The sequence below is a fragment of the Gopherus evgoodei genome, chromosome 9 (genome assembly GCF_007399415.2).
Source record: "Gopherus evgoodei ecotype Sinaloan lineage chromosome 9, rGopEvg1_v1.p, whole genome shotgun sequence".
NCBI classification, from domain to species: Eukaryota; Metazoa; Chordata; order Testudines; family Testudinidae; genus Gopherus; species Gopherus evgoodei.
In genome coordinates this window covers 79837774-79863679 of record NC_044330.1, presented here as the reverse complement: position 1 = coordinate 79863679, position 25906 = coordinate 79837774, and the positions used below count along the sequence as shown (strand labels likewise).

The 25906-nt window shown below is 37.8% G+C and overlaps 1 protein-coding gene across 1 annotated transcript in view; it reads left to right on the top strand.

Annotated features, from left to right (window-relative positions):
- Positions 1 to 25906, top strand: part of LOC115657916 (connector enhancer of kinase suppressor of ras 2-like) — a 521635-nt gene that overhangs the window by 311015 nt on the left and 184714 nt on the right. The window contains exon 9 of the mRNA XM_030576266.1: positions 16109 to 16255. Within this exon, the coding sequence (XP_030432126.1) occupies positions 16109 to 16255 (147 nt within the window). The remainder of the gene's footprint in view (positions 1 to 16108; positions 16256 to 25906) is intronic.

Here is a 25906-nt window from a genome sequence, read left to right as displayed (position 1 = left end):
ACTCAGTCACCAATCAAAAATTACAGTGCACCAATCACAACTTACAGAATGGAAAAAAGAATTTGTTTTGTGAAATTTTAAAAAGTTAACAAATTATACTGAAAGATTTTTTTTTAAAAATTTGATCAGCTCTAATAAGAAGTAACTGCTAAAATCAGGAGTTACTCTGAAGACTTGTGTGAGATGAAATTGGGTCAAACCATATATCCAGCATTCTTTGTCAGCACTAAATTTACATTTATGCTTAAAAAGTGTCTAAAACACTAAAAATAGCTCAAACCCCAGCACCTGTGTGGAATTTCACTGAAGTCAATTTGACTCCATGTGGGTACAAGGGTCCATATTAGCACATCTGTTTGCAGAGTTTATACATTTTATATTCTTTAACTTTTCATGTAAAACCTAATATTACAAATTTCTTTACTATTAAACCTTCCATAATAAGGCATTATTTTCTATATGGTCACATTTGTGCAGCTTGGGCCTTATCCAAAGCCCATTGAAGTTCTTTTTGACTAGATTGTCTTGCCTATACTTTTTAGACTATCTATTACTACTTAGCACTTACATTGTTCTTTATGTTCAGAACACTCCCTACACTAGCCAATTAATCCTTACAATAACTGTGAGGTAGCTATATTAGAATTGTCCCAACAAGAACAGCAGTATCTAGAAAAAAGGAAAACTAAAGATAGAGCAACTGTTGTACTGTTCAAAGCAAGTAATTTATCAAGAATGTTTGAAAAAAAGCTGTTTCTAAGAAAAGCACATTACTGAATCCCCATTTTGAATTGTATCCTCAGTTTCATGACCCTATATATCCATATGAAGCAACAAGTGAAATAGCTGGTGTGGGGAGGGAGATATTATGCAGTTCTATTGATCTGACCAAGGAATTTGCTGTAATACCATTACAAGGATCAAAGAAAGAAAAAGTAATACTTTAGGCAAGAATTTAGGTTCAATATCTGCTTTTCTATTCATCCTTCTTGCTAATTAGATTTTAATAGAATACCCTAAAAGCTGCATCCGGAGATATAAACTGTAAGTTCCAAATTTCCATCGTGCCAACTCTGTTTACTGACAGTAACAGCAGGATGATCAGTTCTGCCAAAAATGCTGAGAAATTCCACCTCTTTATCCATTTTTACTTCAAACTATTCTCAACACTGATACCAAAACCTCTCTGAGGCACTGAGCTAGGATTGCTAACTATGCCACAATGTACTCAGCTAAGCATTATATTAATAGTTGTACCAGGCTGTCCACAGTACTTATTATTTTTAGATATCATTTTATTTTTAATATAATCCAGGTACAGATATAATCTTACAGAGATACATCAGGACAGAATAAAAAAACTTTTAAACATAAAAATATGTTTTAAACTATAAGTAAAGTAAATTAAGTAACCAAAAAACTGTCTAAAGCATTCCATTAAATGCTGCCTTCTTTGCTCAGTTTAACAGAAAAATCAATTAAAATGGAAATGTAAAGGCCATTATGCCTAACCCCAAACATTAAAAAGTCATAATATTTGAATCTGCATAATATAAACTGTTTTAAAAATCATAATTAAAAATAATAAATTATAGGGTTTTCTGCCTTCTAATTTTTGAGTCTCCAGCCCTTCTTCAAAAATGATCAATTCTGGCTCAAATTCAACCTTTAAGCATGCATGAAAATGTTAATCTTTCCCATTGGCTGTTTGGAGGGGGGATTCCATTTGCCCTTTTTTATGCCTGAGATTAAGTGATACCATTCTATCCTTTCCCTTTACCACTATCCATTCTCCTTTTCTTCCTAGTCTCTCTTTCCTCCCCCCGCCCCCACTCCCCTACTCACACACTTTCTCCTTATATGCTCTGCATAATTTCTTCTCATCCACATGTCCCCATATGTTCCCTCCCTTTTTCTCTTTGTATTCTGCCTTTCTCACATTCTCCCTCTGTTTCACCATTAACTCCTGTGCCCCACTCCATCTTCCTCTTATTCACTTGAACCCGTCTCTGTCTGCCTCCTGCGTTATCTTGCTGACTCTCTGTGAGCCAAGTGTCTAACTTTTATTCTGTGGAGAGGGTCAAATTCCTTTTTAATTATGATCAGTGGGCCAGGGAGTAAATTTAGGTCTACATATTTCTCTCAGTCATCTTGAACCATTTTGAACTTAAGAAAATTATCTAATGGATTCACTCACTAGCTGTGAAAACTGAGGTAAATCATGACATATTTGTATTGCAGCTTTGCATCAAAAGGACAACAAAGAGTCCTTGGTGTTTTTTTAGTCTGAGCTGATGTTGTGCTGAATATGCCTGTTGCTTAAAATGATGTACATCATGAGACTTTTTCCATTACAGGCAGCTTCTGTATTTAACTTGCTAAATCTATTTTACATATGATAAAGTGGCCATATTTATCTATGTTTACCTAGAACTAACATATGAAGTACAGTTAGGAATTTCCTTCATTTTCCCTTTGGGATTATTTTTTTTTCTTTGTAAGGGTCCTTCTTCTAAATACAACTTTTCAAAGTATTTTAGCAATTAAATGCGTGATTACAGACATTTCTGCTATAATTTACAATAATATTTTAAGTCACATTCTTTTAATCATGGGTTATGGTTTCATAAAGTTCAGATTCCTGGAGTATGGTTCACTGTACACCAAAATGCAGACCAAATAAATTGGTGATGCTTATTTATTTTCCATTTGAAAGTACTGATATTTTGGCCACAAACTGGATTGTAAGATGGAAGATAAATAAGCTTTGCAAACTCATTTGGTTTGGTTTATTGTATTCTACATGTCTATTAAGTTTTCTTAAAGAGTCTTTGAGAGGCATTGGCAAACAAAAATTTTTAAAGTCTATTTTAAAAAAAGGTGTTTTTATACTGTCAGTCTTTGAGTTTTTTAAAGTCCCAACTTAAACAGAAATTGAATTGCAAATTTGCCTTGAATATTTCATTTGAATTCTTGGATTTGTAGTGCCACCCATTTTTGCAAAGTGCTGAACTCTTCTTTTATATTTTTTTCATTTGGTCTTGACTGTATGGACAGTAGTGCACTGTAACTGAAGTGTAAATCTACAGCACACTATCTGGCCGCATGTGTGGACTCAGCTACCACTCACTAAAAGTTCTGTAATGCACTCTGCTTTAAAATGGGAGTAGATCAAAGTGGACTGTGGAACTTTTAGTGAGTGGTAGCTGGGTCCATGTGGCCAGTTTGTGTATAGCAGACTAGTACACTATAAATTTGCACCCATCTTATTGTGCACTGCCCATATAGACAAGCCGATATTATGTAAATTAGTGAGTAGTCTGACACTGTATAACCTTGTGCTGTCATTCAGTAAACAGGTACTACTGGGAGAGGTGGTGATTGTTCAGTAGGTGACACTCTTGCCTCTTAATCAGTATCTTAATTAAGACAGAGGTTAGACCACTGTGCTAATGGGTAAGATGCAATAGCAAGGTTCTGACAGTTGTGGTCAATGAAGATTGCATGGTATGTCTACACAGCAAAGAGAAACCCACAACCGGCCCATACCCACTTACTAAGGTTTGCAAGTCTTGGGCTGCTGTGTAGACTTCTGGGCTTGGGCTGCAGCCCAAGATCTGAGACCCTCTCAACCTCAGAGTCCTGGAGACTGGGCCCAGCCGGAGACTGGGTCCAGCCTGAGCCTGGAAGTCTATACAGCAATGAAACAGCCCAAGTCCCATGAGCCAAAGTCAGCAGGCAGGGTGCAGCCATGGTGTCTAGTGCTGTGTGGACATATCTTAGATGTGTTTACCCTGTGTCCTAGCCTAATTCCTACTTAATTAATTAGATTCTCTCTACCTAAATTCATTTTCCTGTAGTTTCAGCTGAAAAGATATTCTTTGCTTTTTGTTCTAAACTTTTGTGTATTTATAAACTGCTGTTTTCACCTGAGATAGTTGTGTTTTCATGATTGATAGAGATCTTTGCGGCTGTTTCTGAAGGCTTTGGCATTCTTTCAGACGAAAGATGCTGTGCAAATGTAAGATAAGCTGGTTAACTCTCTTTCTTAATATTCATTGTGCAACTAATTGCATACTTAAAATTACAGTTCAGCGTAGGAAGAACTCTGGCTTAATGAAGTAATTGTCACAGTCTTAACATTTGTTGATATGAAGTTTATTGCATTAATATGAAGTATGTTTAATGATCTGTCAATTTGAGTCCTAATGAGTGTTCAACTTAAAACCAAAGATAAAACTATAAATGTAGCACCAAACTGCACCATTTCAGAGCTGTTTCATAGTAGCTAATCTAATAGGACTTTAGCTTCACTTTAGGTATTGGGTATCAATGGAAGAAAGGTAGGAAAAGGAAAGATAAAGTCAAAGGGGAGTGGAGGGGTCAGAGGGAAGGGAGCTGGCGTGAGGGGCAACATGGGATCATATCAGATAATTAAACTGCTTAAGATAGTTGGTGAATCTTATTCTGCTAAATAAAACTGTGCCAGTAAGTTAAGAAGCCATGGAAGGGGGTGTGCATAGATGACTGTATATCTCTCTAACACCATCCTCAGAAGAGGCAGGAAATAGTGTTTTATCACTATGGTGCTATATTTGGTGTTTTTCTTTAAAGCTCCAATTCTTGGGCTATTTTGATTACATTTGATTGCTTTATAAGAGCTAGGTAATAATAATATACTACTGTAGGAGAATTTCAGCTTAAAATTAAAGTGAGTTTCTAACCCTCGTGGTTGTGGAGAAATGCTTGAAAACATGAACCTTACAGCTCAAAATCCAGAAGGCAAATAACAAGATCAAAATGTATTATTTTTTAAATCTCATGATTTTTCAGGGCATAACTCATGACTTTTGATCTCTTAGATTTGGCAATGCTGAGTAAAGGACAGATGGTATTACAGTTCCACATGCTAGGAAGCATGATTGGAAAAGATTCTGAGTTATAATACCAGTCAGATTGCTCCCAGATCATTTTATCTTCTATACCATAAAATAAGCAGGGAATCCTCCTGCACTGTTCCTTCCTCCTCTATTTCTTCTAAACCCTTTTCTCCACTCCTCACTAGGCCCCAGAGGGAGGAGAAGAACAAGAGGGACATATTGGAGAAGATCAAGGCTTTGGTTATCCCCTCTCCAATGGTTCAGGGGAATTTTTTGCAGAGAGGATGCAGATGACAGAGCTTTAAGTTCTGCCGTTGAACCCCTTGCTAACAGCAAGGCTGCTCCTGCATCTCAGGAGAGACCTCTGGATCCAGCTATCTCCGCATCTCATGGACCTGATACTGGCCATCCTAGAAATCTGACTTAATATGTATAGGAAGTGGGTTTCACTGGACCCTTTTCCCTCAGCATTATTGCCACTATTTGCTATTTGTCCAACCTGGAGACAGCAGGCATTTCCCAATAAGCTCCCCCTCTCTGTCTCTCTTGCCAAACTGCTGGTATTTGCAGATGCAGCTTATTTATGTTCCTTGCCTGTCAGCCAGACCCATCACCCCAGACTGCTGGTAAGCTCAGCATTTTGTGAATTCTCTTCTCCCCACCTCACCCTCCCCTGCACAGTAACACTTCTAGCACTATAGTAGTTCCTTTCTTCTCCAGACTGGTACAGTCCTTACCACTAGCATCAATTCTGTTCACTCCATCCTCACTCTATCTGGGCTTCCAACAATCTCTTAGATGCTCAGGCAAACTCTGTACCTGCTTTTATGCAAACTTACAACTCTTGGAATTGGGTTTTCCTTTTTTCTGTCAGAGTCTCTCCTCCTAGATGTAGTCTCATTTGCTTTCCCTCCAAATAACAGAGGAAGAAAGACAACTGTCTTGCAGACTAGCTCAATCATCAGCAGTTAGTTGCTTGGGAGAGAAGCCCCAGTATTCAGGTTTTTCAGTTAAATATAGTTAAACTTTAATTTCAGCTCAGTCTGACAAATATCAAACTTCCTTGTTTCTGCTAGAGAAATACCAAACCCAAAATTCTGGGACTGGAGCATGAAGCAACATCTTGCCTCCCCTGGTCTCTCTCCACTCAAAATGTCACAGAAATAGCAGGCAAGATAAGGAAGTGATGATTATGTTAGCTTCTCAGAGGTACATGGCCCTTTATTCTCCTATTTAATTAACCTCCATGCTGGCCACTTCTCAAGACATCCAACCTTTTACCTTGGAGTTCATTTGTTCCAGGCCTAATCCAGTCACTTGAGATTAATATGGAAATTGAGTAGTGCTGGTTCCAAGAAAAGACTGCCGTGGAGGTTGCAGATTGTCTTCTTGAATAGGAAACCTTCCACTAACATGATGGCTCTTTCTGTAGTTGTGCTTCTGATCAAAACATCGTGCAGTGTTCCTCTTCTATAAAGAATATTTTGGATTTTTATATTAGCAGGATTTGAGGGGGCTTTAAGTCAGAGTACTCTAGGTATAAGATTCTGCTATTTTGGCCTTTGAGAGCCCTATTACTGACATGGATTTTAGCTTATTTCAAATAGCTTTTCCATTTCCTTCTGTCACAGAGACTTTACTTAATCCTATCACTTCAAAATGTTCCTTAGTTTTCCATGTTCTCACAGAACCTCCTATTGATTCTATAAGCCAAGTTTCATATTTCTGACTCTGAAAGTGACTCTGTTTATAGTTATTTCTGAAAGGAGGATTGGAGAATTAAGTTCTTTGGTTATTTCTCTTCCTTCCAGTTTTTGTCCAATTAACTGTGAACTCTGGCTTCCTTTGGAGCTTATTCCCATAGTGAACATTGAGTTACATCTTAATTGTTTTATCTACTGTCTACAATACTCACTGCCACATCTCCAAAGTCCCACCAACCATAGTGGGTACTGCTACACATTCACCTAGAGTGGAGCACCCACAGGGACAGCACTCGAAGAAGAAGAGAAAGTTACTCACCTTGCAGTAACTGAAGTTCTTCGAGATGTGTGTCTCTGTGGGTGCTCCACTCCCCGCCTTCCTCCCCTCTACTTTGGAGTACTAGTATGATTCTCAACGGTAGAGAAGGAACTGAGGAGGGTGTGGGACACACGCACTCAGGAAGATTCCAACGAGACACCCAAGTTGGTAGAAAGATGTTGAAAGTGGTATATTAAAGTACTGCTTGCTACCTTTGTCTTTAATGCTTACTCCTAGGAAGGGAAATGAGAGAGATAACAAAGGGAAATTTCTTGCAGGTAATTCTGTTTGTTGTGGTCTCCTCTTCTCCTTTTCCATTCCCCAGTATTTTCCCCATCTGAGGAAGGAGTGGAGTGCTGTTTATTCTTTTCTTTCTCTGTTATGTCTATCCTTATTTCTGCTTTGGAAATATCTATGGGAGGGGTCTGAACAGGTCTTCTTATATGAAATGTTCCAATTCTCAAATCTTTTGCTTCCTTGCTTCTTGGTAGGTGGAGCCTTCATGCTATTTGTTCTTTACAGAAGAAACTAAGTCAAACAGAATTACTCATAATTCTTTTCTTCCCTAAAGAATTTTGACCTGAAGGGGAACTCTGACCCAGAAAAGTACCTGAAACAGCTAGTAACCCCTTTAGCAAGTTGGGAAGTGGGAAGCTCATAAGTGCAGTAAGTGACTTTGAGATCTGATTTTATAGTGTATGTAATAATTATTATTATTTATTTAATTGTCATTGGTGGATTCATAGATTATACATTTGTATACTCCATACTCCAAGGAAAAAACTAAGAATGGCCACATTGGTGGTGGTAGTACAAATGGGAGGAAGTGTGGGAGTACATTAGTACTCATGTTTTATCATAGTCAGTTTGAGTTGGTGGCTGGATATCCAACAAGAGACAACTGAAAGAGAAGCAAAAATCTGAGAGGGGAGTGATAAGGTACTAGGGAAAGATACAGGATGAGCCAGAGTAGAGAGAGTAATTGGGGGGCCTTAACCAATCCCATGCCTCCAGAGATGCACTATAGAAGAGGGGCCATGGCCACCCACAGAAAGAGAGAGAGAAGAGAAAGAGGAGACATTCAAGGAAAGATTGGAGAGGTAAAAGGAGAACCAATTGAGCACAGATTCATGAAAATTAGTTGTGACAATCCTACTTAGTTCTTCAAGCAAGTGTTTTCAAATGAATAGGTTCCTTACAAATCTCTCCCATTTTCTCCAGTGAAAATGAGGGATTTTAGGCACACAGAAGTGGCACAATATTCTGACTATTTAGATCACAGTATCTTCATATTCACAAATATAAGTGTTTGGGGGAGCAATATTTTTAGAGCTGCTATTTTGAGAGTTACATTCCTTTGCCACTTACACCAGCTTTCTGAAGTACTTTCATCCCATGTGTCACACACACACCATCTTATGTTACTATACCAGTCAAATCACTGAATAATTTGGCCTTTTAAGTCTCTTTATTCCATTATTATTCACACTGAATATGTATGAGCCTATAAAATTTGATTCTGAACAGTTTAAATGTGATCCATCAAAGAACCTAAAAGGTTTGCTTGGCTGCTACCATTTATGGGATAGTTTTTCCATGTTTTTTGTAGGATTTTCCATGTTTTTCTTTTAAACATGTAGAAAATGTTCTAGTTAAAAGTACAAGATGGTTTGAATACTTTTATCCAGCAAGGTTCTCATTACTTAAAATCATTGAGTTAATATGGTTGGTAGCACTTTTCACTGCTGCCTCCTCAGTATACCTTGCATGATCCCTGAATTGCCTGTGAAAGCAGCACTGCTGCTCGTATAAGACTATCCTGGTACTGGGCCCTCAACCAATGCACCCTGATTTTGGCATCCTTTTCTCCCGTTTGTGAAGTGATCATTTCTGCCATACGTAAAGATGCCATTAAAGGGCAGATCCCCAACCAGAGCATTGGTGATTGAGGTTGGAGTGTTAACTCTGAAGCCTAATAGGAAATTTGAAATGCCAACATTTTTAATAATTTCACTGTTAAGCATCTCAGCAGAAACACCAGTCCAATCAGGGATTGTGCCTGGTTCTTGATACTGGGGGGGATTGTGAATAAAATACCTCAGCTTTTGTTTCCTAGTGTTTCCCTACTCAGATTGCTTTTTAGGAATAGGAAGAACACAAAGATAGAAAGTTGGTGCACAGTGTCATAATATATAGATATGTCTAGCTGAGAGCTTAACAAAGGCTCAGTTATGCTGTGTAAAACAGATACAATAATGTTCTGCTATATTTGGTGATATGAGCGCAGTGATGGTTCTAATTGCTCTAGTCTCATTTATGCAGACAGACATTTTTAAACATCCTCACTGGTCTTTTCTGTTCCATTAGAATCATTTTAATGTTAGCTTTCGTTATTGTGTGAATTACCTTTAGTCTGTATTATTAAATGTAATTAACTGAACATACACCTTAGAACATCTAGAGGAGTAGCATCCCCTGTATAGGGATGCATGTCTTTTAAAATGGCATTGCATCATAGAAGCTACACAGGGTTTTTTAAGGCTGAAGATTTTAAGACATGGCAAAACCTTTCTCAAGAACCAGTTCTTAGCTAGATTTCAAATGCTATTTTTAGTAGTTCAATTTATAATAAAATGTCCGTATTGCTAAGAGCTTTTTATCATTGTCTACTGATAATGATTGCACATTGTCCTCAATAATATATATTCTCAGTGTTTTAATGGGTTTGTCATTAAGATTTCTCCTGCGAATAATTTATCATTAACAAGTTAATTATTTATCATTCTTCTCTAAGGAGCTCATGAAATCAGAGGTTTCTGAATTCTAAACGTATACTCATTTATGAAAATCAAAAGTAATTCGTTTTTCAAGTCATAACCAGGTGATAATAAAACTAGCCTTTGTCAATTTCTAGGCAACACAAAGAGATACAACAGTTCATATGGAATTACAGTTAGTTTGCATAGATATCAAGTACATTGTCTGGTTTTTAAAAATATTAAAAATGTCCTTATCTTTATAATTATTTTAAAATGTAATTTACTTGAGAGCTCTGTCTACAAATAGTTTTGTAAACTAAGCCCAGTAGTTTAGTTTGCAGGGATTGGAAGCGAACCAAACAGCTAAAGGTTCGAGTTTGACCTCAAACCACAAAGAGAAACACCAAGCAACAAACTTGCTCCTCTCGCAATGATCCTCTCTACCCGCCCTTGCTATCAGAAGCTCAAAGTCACCCCAACAAAACTCTGACCCTATTCCCTAAAAATAGCCAACATAGTAAGAAGAGAAGACCACATGGCTTTTTGGGGACAGAAAGGAAGTGGCTATTAGAGAAGGAGAGAGGAGAGGACTATACGAAATTTCCTTGCTGTGCAGGCCACCTCCACCCAGGTTGCAGAATTTTTTTGAGCATAGACTGACAGTCACAGACTGAGATGTCCAACCCAATACTCAGTTTGAGTAGCATGAGATTTGATGTGAGTAATTAACACTAACACAGCTCCAGTGTAACTGTGTAGCCAGTTGCTCAATTACACTTTTGATTCAGCTTTGATTCACTTTTGAATAGAGGACAAATAACCAGGCTAAATGATACAGTATGAAAAAGAGACATTCTGACTAACCATGTTCACCTTATGCAAGTGTGCTTCAAAGATATGCCATCAAAACCACTTATATTTCATAGACTTATAGAACTGGAAGGGACCATGAGAGGTCGTCTAGTCCAGTCCTCTGCCCTCTAGGCATAACTAAGTATTATCTAGACCGTCCCTGACAGGTGTTTGTCCAACCTGCTGTTAAAAAGCCCCAGTGAGGGAGATTCCACAACCTCCCTAAGCAATTTATTCCAGTTCTTAACCATTCTGATAGTTAGGAAATTTTTCCTAATGTCCAATCTAAACCTCCCTTGCTGCAATTTAAGCCCATTGCTTCCTGTCCTATCCTCAGAGGTTAAGAAGAACAATTTTTCTCCCTCCTCCTTGTAACAACCTTTTATGTACTTGAAAACTGTTATCATGTCCCCTCTCATCTTCTCTTCTCCAGACTAAACAAACCCAAGTTTTTCAATCTTCACTGATAGGTCATGTTTTCTAGACCTTTAATCATTTTTATTGCTCTTCTCTGGACTTTCTTCAGTATGTCCCCATCTTTTCTGAAATGTGGTGCCGAGAACTGGACACAATACTACAGTTGAGGCCTAATCAATGCAGCATAGAGCAGAAATATTAATTCTTGTGTCTTGCTTACAATACTCCTGCTAATACATCCCAGAATGATGTTTGCTTTTTTTGCAACAGCGTTACACTGTTGACTCATATTTAGCATGTGATCCATTATGACCCCCAGATCTCTTTCCTCAGTACTCTTTCCTAGGCAGTCATTTCCCATTTTGTATGTGTGCAACTGATTGTTCCTTTCTAAGTGGAATACTTTGCATTTATCCTTATTGAATTTCATCCTGTTTACTGCAGACCATTCCTCAGTTTGTCCAGATCATTTTGAATTTTAATCCTATCCTCCAAAGCACTTGCAACCCCTCCCAGCTTGGTATCGTGCGCAAACTTTATAAGTGTACTCTCTGTGCCATTATCTAAATCATTGATGAAGATATTGAACAGAACCGGACCCAGAACCGATCCCTGCGGGACCCCACTTGTTATGCCCTTCCAGCATGATTGTGAACCACTGATAACTACTCTCTAGGAATGATTTTCCAACCATTATGCACCCACCTTATATTAGCTCCATCTAGGTTGTATTTTCCTAATTTGTTTATGAGAAGGTCATGCCAGACAGTATCAAAAGCCTTACTAAAGTCAAGATATACCACATTTGTTGCTCTCAAGCGCTCACCCACTCCCATCCACGAGGCTTGTTACCCCGTCAAAGCGAGCTATCAGGTTGGTTTGACATGATTTGTTCTTGATAAATCCATGCTGACTGTTATTTATCACTTTATTATCTTCTAGGTGTCTGCAAATTGATGGCTTAATTATTTGCTCCATTATCTTTCCAGGTACAGAAGTTAAACTGACTGGTCTGTAATTCCTCAGGTTGTCCTGATTTCCCTTTTTATAGATGGGCACTATATTTGCCCTTTTCCAGTCTTCTGAAATGTCTCCTGTCTTCCAAGACTTTTCAAAGATAATTGCTAATGGCTCAGATATCTCCTCAGTCAGCTCCTTGAGTATTCTAGGATGCATTTAATCAGACCCCGGTGATTTGAAGATGTCGAACTTATCTAAGTAATTTTTGACTTGTTCTTTCCCTATTTTAGACTCTGACCATACCTCATTTTCAGTGGCTCTCATTATGTTAGACATCCAATTGCCACCAACCATCTTGGTTTTTTTCAAGTTAGAAAGACCGTTATATGTCACCTTAAGATCCAACCCACCAGTTTTACCAGTTCCTTAACTTCTTGTTCTGTACTTTCTCTTATCTCTGTTTCAGACACTACATTTTAAACCAGTTGCCCTTCAAGGTACATGTACTGGGACATAGAACGAATATATGTTGCCTTTGACAATTTGTCTAATTTCTTTACAGTCATTAATATACAGTGGTACTCCACAACCTTTACCATTTTTTTCTGTCTTTCCTGAACATCACATGCCCTTCATTACCTGTATTTCTGTGATGGCTACTATTCCACCATGTTTCCATTATCCCTTTGATGTCTGATTTCACTTCCTGCACCAGTAGTTCTAGTTCCTCCATTCTGTTACCCAGGCTTCTTCCACTGATGTACAGACATCTTAGTTGTTTCCACTTGGCCTCACCCAGATTCTTCACCCTATTAGATGCAGTCATTTTATTGCCAGCATTGCCTACCTGACTGTTACTCCTATCCTCTGTTATTCCTTTCTCCATTGCTGTATCCTCTTTTGCTTGATTTTTCCTCCTGCTCAGAATTAGAATCAGGCATGGAAGATTACACATGCTTATCCCAACTGTCTCCCCTGAATTCCTAATTTAAAGCTCTTTTAATAGGTTCTGTCAATCTCCATCCCAGAAGACTATTACTCTCCCTCCTCAGCTGGAGTCCATCCCATGAAAACAATCCTCTGCCCATGAATGCCTCCCAGTGGTCAAACATCCCAAAGCCTTCCTTAGAGCACCATTACCTGTTGATCATACTAATCTTGTTTCGCCTTTGTCTAGGGACAGGTAGAATCCCACTGAAGATCACCTGAGCCTCCATTTCTTTAAATGTCTTCCCCAGCCTGGTGTAGTCTTGATGATTCCCAGTGACAATCTAGTAATATCATTTCTTCCCACATGAAGGCCAATCAATGGATTCCTTTCTGCTCCCATTAGTATCCTCTTCAGCCTCAGGTCTACATCCTGTATCTTAGCTCCCAGCAGACAACAGCTCTGGTGACAGGCCTGTCTGTTCTTTTTCTGTAGAGAGTCCCCAATCACATAGACCTGCCTCTTCCTGGTGTTGGTGTGATTCTCTGGCCTTCCTCTTTCTTTTATTTCTTGCTGCAAGTCATCTAGTCTTCTGCTCTCACTTGCAGTCTTCTGTGAGTCATCCTCTAGCCTTCTGGGCTCCATACAGTGGCTATCTCTATTGTCTCTTCTTGTAGGAGTAGCTGTTCTCTTCATCTTTGCTTTCCCATCTTCTGTTACTGCCTCCTCTCCCTTTCATTTTCCAACTCAGCAAACCTGTTCTTCAGCTCTGCTTCTCCTTCACTAGCCAGTCTTTTTGTCTGCCTTTTTCTTGTACTCAGATGTTTCCATTGGCTGCTTTCCTCATCCAGCCATCTACTCTCACAGTTCTCTTGTTCGGCATGCATCTGCAAGTTTGAGGTTTCCCTTCAGCCTCCTCTCTCCTTCCCTCCATCATCCGCTCAAATCCCCTGTGAATCTCAATCATAGTTTCTAGCTGTATATTCAAATCTCTTCTCTTCTAGTCCATCAGCTCTATCAGGCAGCACTTCATACAAATGAAGCACCTTTCAGGTACCCTCTCCAAAAATTACATACAACCCGTGTGATCAACATACAGTAGTTTCCAGGTGTATGAGGTGAAGTGATGATCCATGCTAGAATGTGCTTTGCTTGCCTTGTAAAATAAGGAGAGGCAAAGTTTAGAGAACAATGTTGTGCAAAAAAAGTAATTTTGAGTATAGACTAGATGACTATATCAAACATTTTCCTTCAGAGTAAATAATGGTGAGTAAATACTCAAGCTAGGTAAGGAAACTTAGGAGAGAATTCTTAAAGCTCTCTTTATTTCAAGGATACTGTACAAATATATGAAAATATGGTACAACAAGAGTCTTTTCTGTAACCTATGTATTTTCTTGGACCTTAAATATCCCATAGTCTGAGTGTCTAGGTCTTTGTTCTTCAGAAGGTTCCTGCTCTTTTCTGCTGTGTTGTTCAGATACATTCCCCTCCAGCTGTTCCCCTGTTCCCCTGAAAAGTCATCCTAGGATTTTTAAGGAGATTGTTTCTACAGAACTGTTTTTTGATGAGGAACACAACATGTAGCTATCATGGGAATGATAACACTGACAGCAAAGACAACAAGATTGACAGTCTCAGTGGAATTTGGAGATTTTTAGCCTTTCCTGGGAAGAAAATATGCTCAGAATCTCATTTTCTTATAAAATGCTTACACTGTCTAATAGAAATTATAGCATAATACGAACTATGGTAAATGTAGAGTGCTATATTACCTGTTACCCAACCATCTCAAACATACATGCATTGTGTTCCATAATACCTCTCTGAGGTAGGTAAGTATTGTTGTGACTATTTTACAGATGGGAAACTAAGGCCTAGATAGGTTAACTGACTTTTGATTAGCTTTACACAACCAGGTTAGTGTCAGAGCTGGGAATAGAACCTGATTCAAAGTTGTGTGCAACAGCCTCTAGGCAGTATTCTCTCCTGACCTAGTCTGTTTGATATTCGTTAAGAACTACTAGAAAATAGAAATTCATCATATTCAAGGGATATTTACAGTACAGTAGCAACCTTGAACATAAATGACAATCATATAAATTAATGCCATGCAGGCAAAGTTGCCTAGTACATGCAATATTAGTTACATTTTGTAATGTATTGGAGGAAAAACAATAGCTTAACTGTATATGTGGACCTGAAACCACAGCCCTATATTTGGCTTCATCCAATACCTACTTTCACTCCTTTATGATACTTCATGCAGAGGTTCCTGCTGGCAAATAGTGGATACTGATATACTGATAATACAAAAAAAATGTTCTTAACTTGTGTACGCGAATTCATGGTTCTTTTACTGCATAAAATCCACTAAAAATTATGTAAACAGTATATAAATATTTTAAAAATTCTATAATATGCTTTTTTTTTTGCACATTGAGACCACTGTTTATATTATATATAATTTTTAAATTCCATTTAGCCTTGTAGGATGATAAAAGGTATATTCATAAATACACATTGAAAATTCATAGCTTCTTTTTTAAACTTCAATGTTCAAATGGAAAAGCAGAAAAAAAGTATGCAAAATAACCAAGAATCCTGAAAAATATCTCTAAGCAGTTTTCAACAAGCGACACAAATGAAATTCCTTCAGCGTTAGTGATACTGTTCTTTGTGTTGTAAATATCGTTTATAATAATTTGGGAACTTCAGTTCCTCTCAGTGGAACTATTGGTAATTCAAACAAATGATATTTTATCTTTAATTAATCCCTCAAAGAAGTCACATTATTGTTGTCCAACGATAGTCTCTCTCCGATGCCCCCAACCCAAAAAATTAAACAGCTGCAGTTATAATACTGAGGATGCAGTTTGTAATTATTCCACGACTATTATTTCTCTTCCTACAGAGAAATGCAATGATAATTCAGTGGCAAGGATAATTAAAAATTACCAATTTTGTTTAGAAGACAAGAAAAATTATAGCATTACATTAGTATTTTCAAATCCTCTGGTTACTCTATACCTTTAGGAATAAAATAAGCATTTAATCTCCATTATCATAAATGAACAACAACAACGATGACAAAACCACCAGCATCAGCAGCATCATTTCTGTCCAAGAGAAATCAAATATAATTTATAAATGATGCTCCTATTTGCAAGGAATGGACTGTAATGCAGTTCCATTTTAATAGACCATTTCAATTTAACACAACACTTCCTTCACGTTTAAGTAAGTTAAGTGGAAATCTTTCAAAGTTCCATTATGGGCTGTCTCCTCAGGTTGGCTGGCAGTTAAAGAACCTTGTAAATGCATTGCGGGAAGACCCAAATGGAGTGATCTTAACCTTGAAGAAACGTCCTCAAAACACTCTGGTTTCTGCTCCTGCACTTCTGAAGAATGTGAGGTGGAAGCCTTTAGCACTTCAGGTAAGAAGGTTGTTGAAACTGTACTGTGTTATGGTAAATGCTATCTTTTGTTAAAGAGCAAGGTGATAGAGTGGTTATTCCTTCCAAACAGAAGCTACAGTTGTAACTATAGTACAGTTCACAATGACTGGTTCTGTAAGCCTGTGACAGACAGAAAGTTAGTGAAATGGTGCTGGGACACGCTCATGGCCAATAGATCAGCACTCTGATACTATCAGGCTAATTGTTTTTCCTCCATATCTTTGTATGAGTGGGGACCAAAGGAGTCCAAAGAGACAGAGAACAGCCACAAACAATAATATATTCAATATATCTAACCATTCTGACCCAACTCCAACTCAGTTGCTTATGTCTCCAGCAAAAGCAATATAGCCCTTCCAATCATTCTACATTTCCATTATATCTCAGCAAGTCTTTTGTAATCTTTTCAAAGGGGGGATTCCAATACCTTTGGATTTCTGACAAGGTCAATTTATTTTCCACATTCTTGGCCACCGGATTATGCTTCTCCAATAAGGAGGAAATATTACAATGAAGGAACTCAGTAAAATTGTACATTGCTATTTCTCACGTTTTTTCCAACGTAATGCCGCTGTTCTTCATGAGTACCCTCTAAGAGCAGATTTTTGTCAAACAAGATGTCTTAGCTCTTTATTCCCCCCCCCATCTTTTTTCTTTAAGGCACTCAGATGCCACAGTGATGAAGACTGTATAAGTGCCTAGACAGACAAAATCAAAAATTGGTATTTTGAAATCTCTCTCTTACAGCAAGGAGACACCAAAAAATGCCAGACCTAACTTGTGGTAGATTTTCCAGGCATTTGATTTATGCACATGCAAATGTTTTATGCAAACAAATCTCAAGGCTTAAAAGAGATGATTTGTTTATAGAATCCTGTGACAGATCCAGATGAACACTCCTGCTGCCGGACACAAACTGCTGGGAGGGGATCCAGCCACTGAATCCCTGGGTCTTTTCAGCCTCTGGAGCCTGTACAAAGTCCAGGTACTGCCCTGGCTTTGGGGCTTCCAGTCACACTCTTGAGGTGCAGAGTATCCCTTTATGGGAGCTGTGACTACGTGGCCCGCTGCCTAGCCCCTCGGATCAGTGCTGACTCCTCAGATTTCCTTGTAGCTGAAACTCACCTTCTCCCAGAACTCTATCTGTATGGATGTTCTGGGCCCATAGTTTACCTCTTCAGGAGGCATGTGGTGGTAGGTGTAACACATATACACAGGCTTACTTCACACAGGATTCTAAAACACAATTGCTCTTTACTAAACCCAAGAAATACACCAGTCATCACAAAAGGAATCCTTTTGGGAATCCTTTTAAGCTACTACTGTAGTGCAATGATATATAGAAATCTGCATTTCCATCATGAAACATCATGAAACCATATCATGGATTTACCTACACTTGGCCCAGGTACTACTCCTTTCACAGTGCACCACAGAAAGACAAATATTTCAGTGTTACCAACTCTCAAGATTTTCTTGGGAATCTCACAATAACTAATGTTTTTTTAAAAGCCTGAGCTCCTGGGGGCATGTGGTTAGGAGAAAAAAAGTCTCTTCTTACATTTAAAAAAAAAGGAAGTTTGTAGCCCTCACGATTGTAGAGAAAAGCTTGCAGACATGAATCAAATGTATTGTTTTTTTAAAAAACTTATGATTTAAAGCCTATCTAAAGATTTTTGGGAGCCTTACTCAGATTTTTGAATGCTTGAGATTGGTGACATTGATATTTAACCCACATGTTCATTCTCACCAGTTCAAATCATCTCCCCCAGAAATATTTGATTTAACATATGTGCATTTACCCCAGTTTTGGACACATTGGGAGCTGGATCAGGCTCTACGTGAATGAGGTAATATTTGGAAGTTTGGCATTAGCTGAACAGCTTACTGGCTATCACTCTTTACTGGCTGCAAGTGGGTAAGGTTGGTGGGCTGTGGCCCTATATAATTGAATCAGTAAAATTATATACACTTATGTGTATTGGCGCATATGTCATGTGAATTATTTATGTTTAAAGTCAGAACATTTGTGTTAGAAATGTTAAAACCTTTTTTTACCTAAACTTCCATTAATTTAAAAGCTTTATATTTTACCACACATTCATGCTCCCATTGAAATCACTGACAAAACTGCAGGTGAATGCATTGGGATCAGAAGCTGGGCCTTAATTATAAACCACTGGCAAATGGACTAGATAAAATGAAATGCCACTTAAAAAGTACGTTTTATAATATATAATTTATGCCATAGTCTTCTGTTTTCTCTAAGCACCAGAGCGTTTTCGTTGAGTAGCACAGTAAAATACAAATTTTCTGTCTATTCTCCCAACTAGTACTTTATCTAAGGGATAATTACTTATATTTGATGGGTGGAATTGAACCTTGTTGTCTTGTTTATTTCTGTACATCTGCAATAAATAAATGATATAAAGATTTGTGAGCACTTTTCAGTCACCTTAATGTAATAATCAATGTAAGAAGTCAGCGAAACTGGAGGCCTTGAATTTAAAGCTTTTACTGCAAGTAGACTAAGTATGTGAAAAGTTGAACCTTTATAAAATATACTTTAAAAGTCGTGTACTTGTAAGTTGATCAATCAGTGCAGTAGCTATCTCTGTCTAATGAGTCCCCCATCACTGTCATGTCTGAAGGCCTAATACTCTTTTCATATTTTCAACTGTTGGTTGTTTGCATATATGAAATGTGTATATTATGGGTTTGTGAGACCCTTAACACAGCCCTCACATACAAGTTCTGTTTTGATTTGTTGAGCTTTTAATAAATGTTTGTTTTGTGTAGAGAAACTTTATCATGCTAATTTCCCATAGCTTATTCCCACAGCTGTTTTAGATGTCCTTGTTATAGAACTCAGGAGGTTCCCAGTACAGCAGAACCTTTGCAATTCTGCATAATGGGCACACAGGGAGATTCTGTACTATCTGCAACCAGTTCTGCATAGGCTATCATGAAGAGGATTGGGGAAATGGTTTACGATCATATAGATCCAGTAGCCACATACACCACATACAGGACAAAGGTGGTTATTTTTCTATACAAACCCAGGGTCTGAATTAACGAACATGCAAGAGTGTTGATGCCTTACCAATGAGTTAAAGGGCTGGATTCTGTCTCCCCAACCCTTGTTCATTTTCCAGTTCACTATTGTTTTATGGGTAGTGGACATGGTAGACATTATACATTTAATGCACTAAAGAATCCTCTGAGCAAGAGGTATGTTTTCATAAACTGACCACTGGCTTTTGGAGCCAGGAAACCCTAGGCTCTAATCATGAGTCTTGACACTAACTCTCTGTGGTTGTGACTGACTCACGTGACCTCTCTATGTTCCATTTCTGTTTTGGGCATACTAATACCTCTGACACTCAGAGGTGCTGTAGTGGGATGTTATAGAGAGTAATTAATAATTGGAAAATACTTTGCAAGTATAAAGAGCTATATGAGAGCTCATTATTTAAAGAATGGATATACTTAAGGTGAATTTTCAAAAATTCATTGTGGCAATCAGTATATTTCCCCTGCCAGTGACTACATCTGCTTTAGTCAATGAAAAAAATAAAAAAGACGATTTTCTTAAAATTGCCAACAATGCATACTTATCCTAGTATCTAAAATTCAAAATGTTTATTTTGCATCATCATAGTTATTTTATCATAACTATAATGGAATCATATAACTATTGTCTATTTACATAATGTCATGTGCACATAGTGCATCACAGCTGTAAACAATGGAAGTGTTCTTGCCCAAGGAATTCACGGGGTCATTCATTACAAAACAATGACAAAAGTGAGGGCAGATAGCAACACAGAGGCATGGACTGTCTCTCGCTGTTTGTATAGAACCTAGTGTAATTAGGCTCCAATCTCAGGTAAGGCATCTAGCCAGTGCTTTAATACAAATAATAATTCCTCTTTCAATTTAGTAATACAGATTCTGTAATTAGAATTTAAGAACATAAGAATGGCCATACTGTGTCATACCAATGGTCCATCTAGCTCAGTATCCTGTCTTCCAACAGTGATAAGTGTCTGATGCTTCAAAGGGAATGAACAGAATGAGGAATTTATTGAGTGATTCATACCCTGTCATTCAGTCACACCTACTGGCAGTCAGAGGTTTAAGGACACCCGTAGCACAGGTTTGCGTCCCCAGCCATCTTGGCTAATAGCCGTTCATGGACCTATCCTCCATGAAATTAACTCATTCTTTTTTGAATCCTGTTATAGTTGTGGCCTTAGCAACCTCCCTTGGCAATGAGTTTGTAGTGGAAATTTCCGTAGATTGGCTGTGTGTTTGTTTTAAAGCTGCTGCCTATTAATTTTTTGGGTGACCCTAGGTTCTTGTGTTCTATGAAGGGGTTAATAACACTTCCTTATTTGCTTTTATAGACCACTATCATATCCCCCACTTAGTCATCTCTTTTTCAAGTTGAACAGCCCCAGTCTTTTTAAATCTGTCCTCATATGGAAGCTGTTCCATACTCCTAATAATTTTTGTCACCCGTTTCAGTACTTTTCCAATTCTAATATATCTTTACTGAGATGGGGATACCAGAACTACATGCATTATTCAAGATGTGGATGTACCATGGATTTATATAGAAAAAAATCATAATGCCACTATCTTATCATCTGTCCTTTTCCTAATGGTTCCTAACATTCTGTTAGCTTTTTTGAATGCTGTTGCACACTGAGCAGATATTTTCAGAGAACTATGCACAATGATTCCTGAATCTCTTTCTTGAGTGTTAACAGCTAATTTAGACCCAATTGTTTTGTATGTATGGTTGGGATTATATTTTCCAATGTGAATTACTTTGCATTTATCAACATTGCATTTCATCTGCCATTTTGTTGCCCAGTCACCCAATTTGGTGAGATCCCTTTGTAACTCTTTGCAGTCTGCTTTAGACTTAAACTATCTTGAGTAATTTTGTATTGTCTGCAAACGTTGCCACCTCACTGTTTACCTCATTTTCCAGATCATTTATGAATATGTTGAGCAGCACTGGTCCCAGTATAGATCATTGGGGGAACCCACTATTTACCTCTCTCCACTGTGAAAACCGTCCAGTTACCCTTTGTTTCCTTAGTTGACAATTTTGTTGGTGTTGCACAAAGCATAACTGAGTCCTTTCTCTTCCATAGCACTGTTACATTTGTCAAAAAAGATGCAAACCTCTAAATTTTGACCTGATGTTTGTAGTTAAAATGCATATAAAATGCAGTTTTGAGATCTTACATTTCTTGACTGTAAAACATGAAACAGTGAGTTTAGGCCTGAATTGTCCCCAAAAGGCATTGATGGTGGAAATTCACCTGCAACCCAGTGACACTCAACAATGTAGTCTGCAAAGCAGGGAGAACCAGGCTCCAGTTTTTCTCTTGGGCAGCTTTTGTCAGGACTGCTCCTATAATGCTGCTGCTGCTGCTTGCCATCCTCCCTCAGACACCATTACCTAAGAATGCAAATTGCACCCATTCTGCCTTCAAGGCTTAACTGAGCTCTAAGTCTGTGCACTTAAAATGTATTAAGTGCTATATAAACAATAAGCATTCTTATTATTTATCATTATGGGGTTTCCCTTTATATGAAGGAATGTGTGTTTTTAAAAACAAAAATGTTAGTTTCTCAATTAGCATGACATTTTAAAAAGCCGCATCTCTCTCATATGTCTAAAAGGAAACCAAAGCTATCAAGATGTGCCTCTTGAGTCTCAATTTATTTCAGGAAGATCTAAAATTTCGCAAACTAATGAAGAATTTTTCTTTGCATTCACATACTGTTTCCCTATTTGACCCAAATTTCGGGTGAACCAGCTCTGTCTTTATCAGGAAAAATAAGACAAATACTTTTTCCTGATAAACAAATATTTTTCACTAAAAATAAACACTGATAACTTCACTCAGTTTTAAAACAATATTTAATATTTTGTTTTAAATGTAGAGGGTTATTTCTAAGTGGAATCATCCTTCCTACTGCAGGCAGTAGGCCCAGCACACAGACCTTGCTGTCAGTTGTGATTGAAATATAGAACTCCATATTGCAGCCCATTGTCTGACTAGTAAAACTTGCAGCAAAAGGGACAGTTACATAATGAAACGTCTGTGTTACAAATAGTTAGTTCCTATTCTATGTAATATGGTAAGCACTTAGGGATATTCTCAGTCATATGGCTTAATTGGCTGAATATCCTTAAGCATATATGAATTTGGATACAGGGTGCCTTGTGTAATGGATAATTTCTGCAATGTTGTAAGAACAGGCCTGGAAGCAATGTGGATGGGCAAATGACAAGTTGATGGTTCTTGTGCAGCTCTCTGAGATTACTTCCTCTTTGTACTGGAGGATTTTTCAATTCACTGTTCAGATACAGTATCCTGGCAGTTTTACTTTGCAATCATATAGTCTGTATATTTCCCCAAACTTCTCTCTACCAAGGTAAGTAGGCAAAGAAGGAAAAAGCAAAGAAGAAAAGCCTGTTCTACATGTTACTATGCCTGAGAACTCTTGCTAGCAATTGCATTAACAAGCACAATACTGAATAACATTTAGAAGTCAGTGTGGACTAGGATGAACCGTGTTCAACATTGTGTCACTTGACATGACTGTTCTGAGCAGTATTCAGCCACAGTAACATTTTGTAGTGGAAATTTAAACCAAAGAAGATATTACTACATTAAGCATTGTTGCTTGGGTTTTTTTTCTCTCCAGATGCCCTCATGCATGTCCTCTCCTCCAAACTGCCCCTGTTTTATGATGATGCAATTGGATAAATTCTTTCTTTGGAGATATAAGACAGGAGCTAGTTTCATTCAGTGGCTGCTGTAGTGAGGTTTAATACAACTTGTCAGGACACTGGTAGTGCCCCAGTAGTACTTAGTGTGCTATGCAATAGAAAATTTATTCTGTCCTCATAATGAGACAACCTGTACTGTGATGCCAACTGTAGAAAGTTGATGAGGGATAATGGATATATATTGTTAAATATATCTTAGGTGAAAATATTTCTATGGAAATCTTGCAACTAATTGAAAGTGGTTGGTTAGAGGAAAAATGCTAGCATAATGAAAATTAATTTTAATTACTGCACATATCAAAAATAAGAAGTGGTCTATACTACAGATTTCATTGGGTGTATGTGGGTGGGTGAATACGTGCCAAGGTAGGGAAGAGATGGGTTTGCTCTCTTTGGGTTCATATTTTGGTCTCATTTTTGTTTCAGATTGAAGCACTGTTAAGCTAGTTATGTTTACTGTTAATTCACAGAGTTTCAATAATGGTTATAGAAGTTATTGAAGACAGTGACCAGATCATCAGCTGGTGTGAATTAGCATAACTCAGTCGATATTAGAACACTAATTTACACAAGTTGAGGGACTGGCTCAGTTTCTATCATTTATTTTATCAGCATAAAAATATAAATGTGGAAAAAAAGAATTAATTAAAATAAAAGTTTGTGTTTGTTGAAAGCCACATAGCTAGCTACATGGCACCTCAGCAGTGCTTAAAGCCCTAACAGCCAACAGGTTTTTGGGGTTTTTTTTGACACTTGATACACAAGAGAATGGAAAGGGAGCCACTGTTTTAACTTCCGTCATATTGGACATTTGTAACTAGTGAGACTCGCAATAGAAAGCACCTCTACACCTTAATATTTCCTCTACAGGAACGCCTTTTTTCTAATTTTTGATCAGTGATTTCATAACTGGGTCTGACTCTGTAAACCCTTACTTCTATGTGTTGCTCTTAATCCAAGTAGACTCATTCAATTCAATGGGACTACTCACATGAGTAGGATTTACTGGACCGGGCCCCATATTGGTAGAAGTAACAAATAACTATACAGAAAGAACACCCGTGAGTAAGGATGAGAACACCTTATGAATATTGCTGAATCATTCCTATGAAGCTGGTAAATATTCATTGATGTAATGCATGACTGAAAAACAGCAGGTATAATTATAATATTTTCAAGTCCTATGCATTTATAAATCTCTGCAATTTTAAGTATATGCCTTTTTATGAGTAAATATGAATTTGGTCCTTAGATTAGTTGGCACTGAGACTGCAGCAAGTAAATAAAGTAATCAAAGGAAAAAAAGTAAATATTCATGAAGTGCTGAAATAATTGTTTGATTATTTAATTGAAATGTACCAATAGACTCTGAACATATTCCCAGGAGAAACAAAAAAATTATATTCTCTGTTCAGAAACTCTCTGTTAAAAAACCTGCAAAGAACTTTCCATCTCAAAAGGTTTCAGACACTCAGAGTCACTCTGTCAAGTTAAAAATAATATTTAAAAAAAACAAATTATTTTACCTCTGTTATTAATGCCTTAACTAGTAGGAAAGAAAATGGTTGATTAGGAATTTTGTACTGAGTAGTTTAGTCCTCTGTATTTAATAATGCAGCATAGGCAGTAAATCCTGTCATCAAGCAGTCAGCATTTTTAAAACATAATACAATTTTTCAGGTGAGAGCCATGGCACTTGGAGGGAAAGACTGGGTGCCTGCTGTGCGTCTGGGAAAGAATCATTGATCAAAAATTTTAAATGGCCTTCCTATAAAGGAAATATTAAGGCATGAAGCTACCTTCTGTTGGGACCTTATGAGTAAATTATCAGAAAACTCCTGCTGCCACTCCTCTACATTGGTTGATTTACTCATGAAGGAGTTATGTTTACCCCCAAGGAAGAAACCAGAGATTCAATACCCCACCTTAAGTTGTCATAACCCCCACAAAAGGTAAGGGATAATCATGCTCAAGGTTTTTGTCTCTGCACTACTACTAGGCTTTATCAGCTTCCTGCTGACCCTACGCTACAGTACTTTTACTATAAGGTAGATGCACAACTGGTAGAGAGATATACTCAGAGTCGTAATCAATGGTTTGCTATCAAACTGGGAGGATCTAGTGGGCTCCTGCAGGGGTCACTCCTGAGTCTAGTATTAGTCAATATTTTTACTAATGACTTGGATAGTGTGTAAGCTTATAAAATTTGCAGAGGACACCAAGCTGGGAGTAGTTGCAAGCACTTCAGGGGACAGGATTAGAATTCAAATTGACTTGGAGAATTGGTCGAAATCAACAAGATGAAATTCAGTACTGACAAATACAAAGTACTACACTTAGGAAGGAAAAATCAAATGCACAACTACAGAAAGGGGAATAACTGGCTAAGAGGTAGCGCTGCTGAAAAGGATTTGGGGGTTGCAGTGGATCACAAATTGAATATAAGTCAACAACGTGATGCTGTTGCAAAATAGGCCAGTATTATTCTAGGGTATATTAACAAGAGTGTTGTTTGTAAGACATGGGAGGTAATTGTTTAGCTCTATTCAGAACTGGTGAGGCCTCATCTGGAGTATTGTGATCAGTTCTGGGTGGCACACCTTAGGAAAGATGTATATAAACTGGAGAGAGTCCAGAGGAGAGAAACAAATTGATAAGAGGTTTAGAGAACCTAACCTATGAGGAAAGGTTTAAAAGTATGGGTATGTTTAGTCTTGAGAAATGAGGACTGATGGGGGACTTGATAATGCTTTGTCAGATCAGCGTATAAATAACCGAACTGACAAAACTGTTTAAATTTTATACAAACA